The sequence below is a fragment of the Falco naumanni genome, chromosome 11 (assembly GCF_017639655.2).
Source record: "Falco naumanni isolate bFalNau1 chromosome 11, bFalNau1.pat, whole genome shotgun sequence".
NCBI classification, from domain to species: Eukaryota; Metazoa; Chordata; class Aves; order Falconiformes; family Falconidae; genus Falco; species Falco naumanni.
Genome location: NC_054064.1, coordinates 26,655,957 through 26,668,164, shown reverse-complemented (window position 1 = coordinate 26,668,164; position 12,208 = coordinate 26,655,957). Strand labels below are relative to the sequence as shown.

The window sequence follows — 12,208 nt, the reverse complement described above, 5'->3', positions numbered from 1 at the left end:
TCCAGTGTCTATGTATGCAGACAACAAAATATGTCTTCACATACTATGCTATATTGATTGACTGCACCTCTGAAATTTATTGCTAACTAACAATGGGACAAAAAGGACAATTAGGATTGGTAGACACTTGTGTGTACGTGAAGTTAATGTGGTGATGACAGATCTTAGAGAAGAATAATCTCTGTGAGAGGAAAGGTTCTTGGTTTGATATAAGGCAGGGGACAGAAATGGCAGTTCGGTTAGAGTGGGAGAAGGTTTTATGCATCCAGATGGAATTTAAACATCTTTGTGATAATTGTTTTTGCTACAGTCATAAGCAGCACCTGGATAAGAATAGCAGCTTACTTAATTATTGGGCCTTAACAAGGACAGAAAGTGCCCTGCCTCTGGGCATGCATTCACAATTTTCTTTTGAAGGAAAGGACAAGAGTGTGACGGGACTTTCGTCAGCCAGACTGTAAGATACGTGGTATAGGTCAAATATTCTTAATATGCTTCTGTCTGAGGTTGTGTCTGTGCCACTTGATGCTAGGAATCAAAGTCAAAAGTGAGTGGAATACATACACCTAAGCAAAGCTGACTTCGGGCTGTTGAGACTCCTCCCAAGCTACAGACTCCCTGTCCCTGTGAATAAACCCAATAAAGAATCAATGAACAAAAGCAGGGGCCTGGTAGTGTGTCCAGGAGAGGTCACTCCACTTTTTTGTGAAAAGGGGACACTTTCCACCCCACCTTTGCCATCCCCCTTACATTAAAAAGATGGTGTTTCTCATCTTGACTTGAAACCAAACAGTAAAGAAGTATTTGCATCTTACTGGTTGAGGAACTTGTGTGAGTGTTTCAGCCCTGAGGGTAGTCTGCATCTCCCATCTTGCTGAGGTATTTCAAAGTTTGAGTTTGGTGTGTAAGACCCTCTACTGAGCATCTTAATTTTTTGGTCCTACATGTTCAGGTCTGAATTCTGGTTTAGGGCAAAATGTGAATGTAAAGAGAGAGGCTATACCCTGGTACCTTTTTCTTGTCTTGTGGGCTCAAGCATCTCTCCAAAGAGTGTTGGTGCTTCCTGGAGAGGTCACTGTCACGTTTTGAGGAGCACTGCTCTTCATGAATCTCATTTCAGCAGGTTGCTTATTATTGACCACTAGCTCAGCTACCAAAGAACACACTGTCATAGTTCATTAAAGGCCAAATCCTCTTGCAGAACACCTTACACGTCCTGTCTGGGATCACTGCTTTCAAGCCAGGTCTTGTACACTGAAGGCTTTATTCTGCTTAACCCTGTGAGTCCATCCCCTTCCTTCCAGGAAGGGGCCTATGCAGGAAAAGAATCCAAAGAAAAATAATAATCTCCTGTGTCCTGTAATTGAGTATGGGGTGTCCCTGCTTCTTTGTAATTAGTGTTTTGGGAAGAATAAGAGGGAAGGGTTCATGCTGTTCAAGATGGTGTCTAAATGGTGTAACACAGGAGATTAATCCAGTGACAGTGTTGGTTGTGTTGTTTCTCTGCTCCCCCCAGGTTAGAGCCTTTAGCCCATCTGGCTTAAAAAACCTTGTTTGCTTTTCACTTTTTTTCTCCCAGAATGAGGGCCTACTTAGAACAAGATACCTGGGTAGGTATCTATCCAGCTTTGTCCACCATTTCATGCATCTCCACCTTTTCTTCAATTATGCTTCTGTTGCACTTCTTGCCTGTTCCTTGTGAAGAATATGAGGTATAGCCCCAGTTAGTAGAGGTTTTCCAGTTACAGCTTCCCAGAAGCATCTTTCCGGATTTCTGCATGTTGTCTTGCAGCTTGCTCCTTCCCTATTATTTTATCCATTGGTTTTGAGAGGTTAGACATGTTTGATCCAGCCAATTCTGGAGTTGCATCTCATGGCAGCTATAGATGTCCTTTTCAGCTCTGCCTTCCCTGGAAGAATCCATGATGAGTGCAAGGATGAGGCTCTGCATCTCAGAGAAACTAGAAGAGATTTGAGTATGGCTCTACTGGGACTCTCAGTTCTGTTCTGAAGTGCACATGGTTTTGCTCAATTTTTAGATAGGAAAATCTTAGTACTGACGTTAATCACAGGCAAATCTGCAGCAAAACTGGAAGGAACAGAACAAAAGGTGTCCCCTGGCTGCTCCTGTAACTGCTGGACCACTCTGTGAGTGGTTGGTAATTCCCTCTTTGCTATCTTGGCTGAAATTCTGACATAAATTATTCTCTTATCTTTCAGCCCATGCATACTTGTAGCAAACAAACATAGCCGTAGCCCTCTCCACTGGAGAGAGCTGATAGAGAATTGCTTTGTAGCAGGCCCTAGCAATATCTTTTGAATCCCTAAGTTTTAAAGGCAAACTGAAAAGACACCCATGTAACTCTATTATTGCAGGCAGTAATGTCTTGCATCTGAATATTTCACTTCTATCCCTTTGTACAACATGAAGGCCACTGGGATGGGGTGAGCATTTCTAGAGGGAACGACAGCTGTGAAAAGAGGGAGCAAGATAGGTACCAGTTAGTATTGATTCCTTCTCTAAAGATGAGACCTGCTTCCTTTGTGGCTGCGGGCGGCTCCTGTGTGTTTCTACCTTATCTTCACTGATGTGGGGTTGTGGAGCTCAGTTAAGAGAACCCTGTGGAATGGCTGAAGATCTTTATTACTGTCACCGATGGTAACTGCAGAAATGCTGCTACATACGTAAGCTACCGCATTTCTGTCTAGTATAAAATTTTTAGAGAGAGATAGAGGATATGCTTTGGTTTATTTGTTAGTGTTGACCATTTCAAGAAAAAACTTAAGTACTGTAGATCACAGTTCATGTATTCATACGCAGATAGGTGAGTTCTGACTATTAAATTTAAGGAAATAACATTGAAAGACACTCAAAATTAAGACTTTAAGCAAATAATGGCTAGAATGTTTTTGGCTTGGTGTGTTTTTTGATGTTTTTTTTTTCTTTTCCCCTGCAAGTAAACTTTACTTTCTTGTTCTATATCATCTGAAGGACACATGCGTTTTCTGGGATTTTGGGAATGATTTCTGGGGTTCTGGGATTAGACATCAAATTTAACAAGATGATATATAGCTTTGAGGAGACACATTTGATGTACCACTTAGCCTTCCCATAATTTACTGCCTGCCTCCGGTCTCTGGAGGGCAAGGGGTTGATCTACACTCCAACCTGACTTTATAAATAGCAAAGCAGGAGAGGGAAATAGAAAGCAGGCTGGGGACCTGCCTGCTAAACTGTTATGATATGACGGTGATGCAGGTAGGTGACATTAAATGCTACTGTCTGCATCCTTAATTGTGAGTTGTCACCACCTTAGCTGTTTGAGGACGAATAATATGCTGTTTGTATTCCAGATTTTTGTTCTTATTCATAGGACTGTATGTTCCAATGTTCAAATGTGTATGTATAATTTAAAAACAAATTAAAAACAAGGCTTTTTGAGACTTTTTCTTTTTAGTGGAAATGAGGACAGAGGAAAGATATGGCTGTACCTTGACTGGTTTTGCATGCAGTTAATTTTCCTGCCCCAGAGGTGTAGCAAGCTGCCAGTACCAGAAAGCCCAAATGAAAAAATGGTTGCTTCTGAGATGTAATGAAGATTAAAAACAAGTGGGGCTGGGAGGTAAAGGGGATCTTGCTGTATAGTAGTTTGCCATTTCTGATTTTGCAAATAGCTCTGCAGTGTCATTTGATCTATGCTTCAGCATAATTTTACCAGGAGATATTTCTGGCCTTTTCTTTAACAGTCAGATCCCTTTGCTGGGCTATTAAGTTGAAAATGCAGTCAAGTATTAACATTGAAACTGTTTATGTAACCTCCTACTGCATGGAACCCCTCCAAAATACCCTGCAATTGAGGAAGGGAAGGGGAAGGAGGAGGGGATGAAAAACAAGAGCTGGATAGAAATAGTGCCTGCTCTGGGATTTAAATAGGTCAACTCATTTCAATAAATAGAAGTTAGGATGTTGATATATGCCCGTATACTTAAACTGTCATCGAAGTTCACTTAGCTGCATTCCAGCAGAGACTGCTGGCCGTTAGAGATGCAAAATACATTGTTACAGAGGACGTAAAGAGGGAAAAGGAAGGAGGAACAAAGAAATAGCCAGGCAAGAAGATCATACAAGTATTATACTTTCAGATTCCTGGTGGCACTGACAAGTGTTGATAACTCTTTAAGCATCTACCTTCAGAACAGTCCCACTTTCCTACCTTGCCCCTGTGTTTGTCCCTATAGGATGCTTGCATATAGTTTAAGTCTAAATGTTCCTTTTTTCTCTTTTCTGCTGGAGTATGTTTAATTTGCTTTGAACAAGAGCAAACCCAAATCCCAGGGCCTCTGAATAAGGGGGAGTTGTGGAGGGGGAATACAATGAATGTCTTAATCCTGTGTCACCCTGTCTTTGAGACACTGTGCTACATTAAATTGATTTTGCAAATGAAAGCTAAAAGCTAAGCAAAAGCCACCAATCTATTTTGCCTAAAGATGATTTTAGTGCTCTTTATGTTCCCCTAAATGACAAACCAATTTGTTACCTGCCTACATAAACATTTGCCTATATTAGCACCAGAAATGTTTTATTTTTATTAGCCCAAACTTTATCTTTTTATGAAGACACAGGGGCCCAATAAAATTAGTGTGCAAATATAATATCCAATTTGCATTTTTCCATGGTCAGCAGAAAAGCTGAGCAAAATCAATTTGATATTAGGTCAGCATATACATCAATAAAACATACGCACACACAGGACCATTGTAACGGTCCTTGTAATTTCTATGCTGCCAGAGTAAAGAGATTAAATAATATTAAATGTTCCAAAATAGCTTTGCTTTTAAGAGGAATGTAAAAAGAAAGAGAGACTTTGGCATAAAATGGGCAATAAAGGATAATAGTTGCACAATCTCCAACTTTAAAACGTTGTGACAATGATCTCAGAGGCAGGCTTCCTGCTAAATGGCCCCAATTCAGCAAAGTTCTTATGCCAACACCCAGGTTTAAGCACATTTTTAAACACAATAGAAGTCCATCAAACAAATCACATATTTAAGCACCTGACAGAGTCAGGGCCAGAACCTGAATGAAAATGTGGAACATGAGAGGTTTGGATCCAGTTTTGAGCATTATGTACAGGCCCATTGCTGGGTAGAACGTCTATGCACAAGTGAGGCTTTGCAAAACAAACCCCCTCTACCCTCCAGACGGGGCTGTCTAAACATGGTGGTAGGTGAGGTGAGTCAATGAGCAATGGGGGCACCTTGTAGCCGTGCCCCCCCTGCACAGACCTGACCTTCCATGGACTCAGCATGGGAGCCAAGATACTGCTGCCTCCCTTTCAGGTAGAAGGATGTAGGAATAGATGTTTGACTTCCAAAAACTGTAGTCCAGCCTTTGCTCATCTCTGTAGTACAACAGGCATCATTTTTACCTTCTGTGCCACTTAGCTGCTTTGTACTGCTCAAGTCAACTGTAAGAAGGCAAGAAAGAAAAGCTTGTGTTTATTTGACCTCACCAAGTCCAGCGGGATTTGGTAGTGACCAAAAATGGTGTTCTTTTGCACTCTGTGTTACTGAGATGTTCAGTCTTACCTGAAATGACATTTCTGACCAGAAGTAACAAAAATAAATGGATTTAGGTACTAATCTGGTCTCTTGGGAAAAGAGACTACAGTGCAGAGTACAGTAAATGCTGCTTGAATTTGATTTGCTAAAGCAGGTTAATGTGGTAGAGACTAGGCAGCCAGGACAGCAATGACATCAGTGCTTGCTTTCAACTGAGATGTTACAGTTCTGTTGGACACAGATGAGCTGAGACAACACAGTGAAGTGTAATGCAATACAATTCTTTTGATTTCCTCTGTGGAGTCTGTAACTTGCAGGGTTTTGAATATAAAATGCTGGCAGCAGCTCACCTCATACTCCGAAGTACCTGAGAAAGTAGACAATATAGAATTTATTTGTAATGCATATACGTATTTCATTAAAATATATGTGGCTATTTAAATAAAATTATTTTGGGGCATACATTTTTTAGGGTGAATGGATTTCCATTTCTTCTGACTAGAGCCTTCTGATCTTCTGCAGATGGGTGAAATGTGGGAGGGGAGAAAGGCAAGCTTTTCCTAGTCCTTGCTGCAACTTTGAAGTTATCTGCAAAGGAGTGGAATTCACTTCCAAGTTCTCCTGATGGGTGCCAGTTAAAGTCTTTCTGAAGTAGACTTCTAGGGTCAAACTTGCTCATCCTTTGTGTTCCATCAGCCTTAGTACTAATTTGTGAACTTGTATTGTTACCATACCATGGCTGCAAGACTTAAAGAAACGACAAATCTGCAGTCTCTCTGGTCTGACATGGCAGCAGGAAAGAACCTGCATGGTGAGCAAAGTTCTGCCTCAGTTCTGTTACAGCACTTCATTGTGGTAGTGCAAATGGGATTCCATAAATTTAATGTTTCTGCATGAAATTTCTAGATACTTATTATTAAGGTACTACATACATATACTGTAGTGTTCATGTTTTTATAGTAGCATTAAGATGAAAATTGTATGAAAATGAGTGAATTTGTTGTCTTTCCATGAAGGTTTAGTTTTTGATCTGATTGTCTTTTTTTTTTTTTTCTTTTTAGTAGAAAATGTTTTCTGTTGGACTCTTATTTTAGTTGCACTACTGTAATATGTAACAAAGAGTGGAAATAGCTGTTTCCTGAGTGAGAGCTGGGGGAGTGTTGCCAGTGGGATTGCTTTAAGTGGTTAGCTTGTACATGCTATAGCATTAGAAGAGAAGGAACATGAGTTGAGGGCCATACAGCACGAGTGATATTCAGAGTGAGAGATTTTTGTTGTTAGTTTGCAGCTAACCATGTTTTTTCCAGTATGATATTCACTTTGTGTTTATCACCATTCTGGTAGCTTTAGAGCCAGAACAGATATTTAAGTTAGTGCTGTTTATTCTGACTAGCACCTTAGATCTTCATGGCTTTGCCCAAGGGAATTCTCTACAGCAGAGCATCACGATGGTGGTGGGTAAGCAGCAGGCTATGAAAGCACAACATGAGGTGGCAGGTAGGTTAGGTCTTGGTCAGAATCTAAGTCAAGTCAAATATTGCCAACGCTGATGGTGGTGATAGCTTTCAGAGGGAAAGAAAACGTTTGGTTCAATCTTCAAGGCATTTTCTGGAAGATAACATGAAAAAGAAATAATTCCAGAAATCTATAAATTTCTCTCTTTGGAAAACACTGTTGTCAAATAATTTGTTTCTAATATTCACTGCTACGGTGGTTGGAAGTGTAGAAGGGGTACCACAACAGACTACTTCTTTGCATTTCCACAGGTCGCAAAGTTATGGCTATATGAAGCATGCCTTTCTGTCATTTTGCTTAAGTGCTTTTGGCATCTGCTGAGCAAAGCTATACACTTCTTTTTAATTTTTATTATCTTTTAAATCCTGAAGTAGAAAATAGGATGTGTTTTCAATGTAACATTTAAAGTATGAAATGTGTTTTGTATTTGTTGTATCTATTATTGGTTTGGTGGGTTGAGCTTGGCCAGCAGCTAGAAGCTTACCCAGCTGCTCATTCCTTTAGGGGACGGGGGGACAATATAAGATGAAAAGGTTCCTTGGTAACTGATATTCCTATCTTTATCTTGACCCATTACTATCATGGGCAAAGCAGATTTGGCTTGGGGGGAAGATTATTTGTTGCCAGGTAAAATAGAATTGTATAGTCAGAATCAGAGAAAAATTTTCACCACCCCTGTTTTTCCCAGGCCTGACTTCACTCCTACCCCTCTACCTGTGCCCCCCCTGCTGCCTGCCACAGTGCTGGGGATGGATAACGGGATGGTGGTCAGTCCGAAACAGCCCCTCTCTGCTCCTTCCTCCTCACACTTTCCCCTGCTCCAGCCTGGGCCCTTTCTGTGCTCCTTCAGGAGAACTTGGTCTGACAGAGCATCCTCCATAGGCTGCAGCGTGGATATTTGCCCCAGCCTGGTCCCCCCAAGGGCCGGCAGGGTAGTGCCTGCCCCTCAGCTGGAGCGCTCCCTCCCGCCTCCTCTGCCCCTGGTGCTCACAGGGCTGTTTCTCACATTTTCCCCCTCACTCTTTGCTGCCCAGGTGGCACTTCCAAGGAGGTGGCACTTCCAAGGAGGCGCCACCACCTCGGCTGAGGGGCTGGGTGGGGCCCCGGCTGCTGTGGAGGCGGCTGGAACCGGTTGTGGCCGGCCCGGGGCAGCCCAGCTTCTCCTCAGAGAGCTCAGCCCTGCGCCCCGCTGCCGGCACCTGCGCACCCGCACACCTAAAGCTGGTGAAGAAAAAAGAACACAAAGCATCTCAGCTTTTTTTTTTTTTTTAAATCCTGATTGCTGTAATCTGATCATCGCTTTCTCTTTTTATCCTTTCACTCTTTTGTTTTTAGTTTATCTATAAAACAACAGAGAGAGAAGTGAGCACTGTTGCTGTTTGGGCTTAGGCAAGTGTGGAGGTGTGTGTGTGCACATACATACATGCCATTCCTTTCATCACAGGATGTTACGGAGACCAAGACAAGTGTGTGAGACTGAGTAGATGATTTCCAAGCCCCCACGCATGGGTTGTTTGGATAGATGGGTTATAATGTGCTGGTGCTGGGTTAGGGCTCAGGCTGGGAGCCCAGCCTGTAAATAATGTGTGCCCTGGTTCCAAGTCCACATGTCAAACTCTTAGGTGTTACGGTATTAAGTATGAAATGAGTCTTTCGTACATATAGGAGGCCCTTGGTGCTCCTTGTTCTGTAGGTTGGTTAATGGACATCCATGTCGCCTCATGTGTCCCCCTTTTACCAGCATTTTCAGAGTGAGGCCCAAAAGTGAATTGTGGTTGAAGGGGACCTGCAGGCCTGAGAGCTTGTCTGCCAGTTTAGTTTCTTCCCATATGTTCACAAAGCTTTACACTTAGGCAGGGACTTTACTCACCAAAGCAACTTTTACCAGATTCACCTGCATTTAGAAGATGCTGCTGAATGTTCTAGGTTTTCCAAGCTCCATTACAGATATATGCTTTTCCGAAGTGTTAACAGAAACATATGAGAAATGTTTCTTTGCTTGTGCAGACTCTCACATTCCGAAATCCGAACACTGAAAATGAAAATGACTCTTAGAAAAAAGTGTTAATGAGTCACATTATTTCATCTGACCTAAATACCAGAAAGAATCACAAACGTGCACAGTCACACATGCCATGTGTTTTATTATTTCAGTGTTAAAGATGCAGGATATTGCTTAGAGAAAAATATTTATATGTATATTGTTGGGCTTGATGAACATGGAGAAAATGTCTGCTACATGAACCCGGACAGCCAGCTGTGCCTGTGCTCATTTTGAGCACTGCATGCCTAGGAGGCTGGGTGCTGTGGGAGGGTCTGTACACTGCAAGGCTGCGCATTCACATGCTGCAGCAAGTGTAGTGGGCTGGTGAGTGATGCATTGGGAATGCACTGGGGATTGTAAACCAAGGCGGGTGCAGTTGCTTGGCACTGAGTGCAGGGTGGTCATTTGGAGCTTTTCCGTCCCCCCAGGGAAGTGGGCAAGGGAGGTCCTGGTTAGCATCCAGTGCCTCATCTCCCATTGACTTCCAGGCAGCTTTTAACTGAGCTCTAAGTTGGGAGAGTTCTCTTCAGTTCCAGAGGAAAATGAACTGCCTAATGAATTAAAATAACTGGTATAAAGGGTAAAGCATAAATAACAAAAATGTTGTAATTAAACCCAAACAAAACCAAAGCCACAAAACCCCCATAACTCATTCTCTGTCCAGAAGATATCCTAACCAAGTAGCTGTTCCAGCTCCGGTGGCAGTCATGTTGCTGAGCATCCCTTCTGTCCTGAGCCACTGTCCCTTTAATGTAATGCTGTTTTTCCAAGAGAGCGCTCCTTTCCTCTTGCAGAGGTGATCCTAGCCTTCTCCTTTTGCTCTTTAAAGTCAGTTTGTCAATTTATCTCCTTCCTCCCACACTACTTAATGATAATGCAAATGATACAGGGTGGTCATTGACTTCTAGCTGACAGTGTTGTGGGTTTTTTGCTGTCTCCCACTTTTCTTCTGTAGGCAGAATTGACCCCACCAGCTGCTATGTTTGTTAGAGACATTTTCTTATATTTCTTTGCCTCTGGGGCTCAGAAACACCAGAGTAGTGAAGCTGGAGTATGAAAGAACAAATGAATGGCTGAGTTACAGGGTGAGCAGCTGTAGAACATTTAGAGAGGCTAAGGAAATAAAAAAGAAACCTGCTGAGATTGTCTCCTGAGAACAACCAAAAATGTATTGATTATTTCTGTGGTGCTGTTAGGTGTGATTTACCACTGGGGAAACTGAGCATTTCTAAGAATTCAGGAAATTAAAAAAATAACTCAGGTATGGTCTGGAGGATTCCCAAACATCTCTGAAATTAAGTGTCTATGTTTGGGTATAGATGTAATGTAATATATATCTATGTAATTTAAAAAAAAAAAAAAAAAGCTTGGATTTAGTTTCCAGTTTCCTTTCAGTGGGTAAACTTTTTATTTCAAAACAAAGATTTAAACTGTTTCTAGCAATTGGATCCTGCTGTGTTTAGTATTACCCCTGCTGTGTGTGTTCAGATCTAGATAAGTCATCTAACTGAGGTCCTGACTTCTTCTGGTCTTTAAAATTCCCAGAACCCATTTTGAAAGAGCGTAATTTTTATTTCCTGTTTATTAAACATAGTCGCTGCACAAACAAGAGAAACTATCCTGCTTGACCCGTGTAGTTTACAGCTGAAGCAAGTGGCCAAAGTAGTGTGGTTTCAATACTGGGGGAATTAACCCATGTTCATTTCAGCGTAGTTGGGATCTAAGTCTCCCTTCCACCTATCTGTAATTTGAAGGGGAGCCGGTAAATTTTCACACCTTCTCTGGAGAAGGTTGCTAGACTTAATCCTGGTCTCTTCCATATTTCATTGGTTTTGAACATCTCAGTCAGGGCAGATGCAGTCCCAAATACCTAAGAGATTAGGAAAACAAACAAACAAAAAACCCCACCCCCACCCCAAATCCCCCAGAGCAAAGCCTAATGAATGTCATTTGTTAGCACTTTACTGTTGTTTGGCACTGTTAAGGCTTGTATCAAGTGTAATGCAGGGTGCAATTGACTTTACATTGTGAATGGACCCCCACTGTTGTTCTTGTCACCCCAGGGGGACATTTATCACAAGTGAGACAGCAATTACAGTGCAGTTAAACTCAATGTAGTAAATCTTAGTTTTTTAAAAAAAGAGAGCTAACTTTTTTTGTTGCAGGTTTGTCTGCGTGTCATTAGTTTTGCAGCCCTTGTGCAGTCTGCTATATGGCCTGGTACAGAAACCCAGTGATGCTGACTCCTTTAGTTATAGGATGTGCTTATTTATAATGTATGACCAATTTTAATAAAAAGATATCCATTAGAAATTAATGACCCTTTGTTCCTATATGTGGGATCCAGTTTAAGGATCTTTATCTCTTTTTTTTTTTTTTTTTTCCTCTGCCCCCTGCCACCCCATTCTGCTGCAGCAAACCTGCGTCCAGGGGCTGAACAGAAAGTGGTGTTCATCACTGCACGGGTCCACCCTGGGGAAACACCATCTTCCTTTGTGTGCCAAGGTGAGTGTCTGCATGAAGATGGCAGGTAGGGTGAGATCTGTTTACCTATCGATGCGTGTATTTGGTTTGCATAGCTTTGGATCTGTTGGAAGGCTGAGTTCACATGATAGTTTTTTTCCATAATAAGGATATTAGCAGAATCTCTCACCTCCACTTAGCTGCCTTCTTACAGGCAGCAGGAATATATTATCTCTGAGTCTTGTGCATGTTTGCTGAGCTTGGTCATAATTGTTCGGTGGGTTCTGAAGCTATTTGGGAAGAATTGACAGTCACAATCATACATATGCAATGTGATCATGTAAGGCTTCTTAGGAAAACAGTCTGGAAAAGCTCTAGGAACGGTTCCCTGTTAAGTGCTTATGGTGGTGGTTTTTTTCTTGCTGTCTACTATCTTCAGCTTTTTTTCCACCACAAAGCAGTGACCCTCGTCCTCCAATATAATTCTGATGCCTGTATTTGTCTGAAGCTACTGCTCTGAGGAGCACAGTTCCCAGTGGCTGACAGCTGTTCCCTGCACAAAGCATTCCTGCTAAAAATAGAAAGCAAATTGCCCAGCTCTTATTTATAGAGAGTTGTAAATTT

General features: G+C 41.9%; 1 protein-coding gene across 1 annotated transcript in view; it reads left to right on the top strand.

The window, feature by feature from the left end:
• The window catches only part of LOC121095490 (BEN domain-containing protein 5), a 964,914-nt gene that overhangs the window by 726,193 nt on the left and 226,513 nt on the right, over nt 1-12,208 (top strand). The window contains exon 7 of the mRNA XM_040610380.1: nt 11,537-11,626. Coding sequence (XP_040466314.1) covers nt 11,537-11,626 — 90 coding nt within the window. The remainder of the gene's footprint in view (nt 1-11,536; nt 11,627-12,208) is intronic.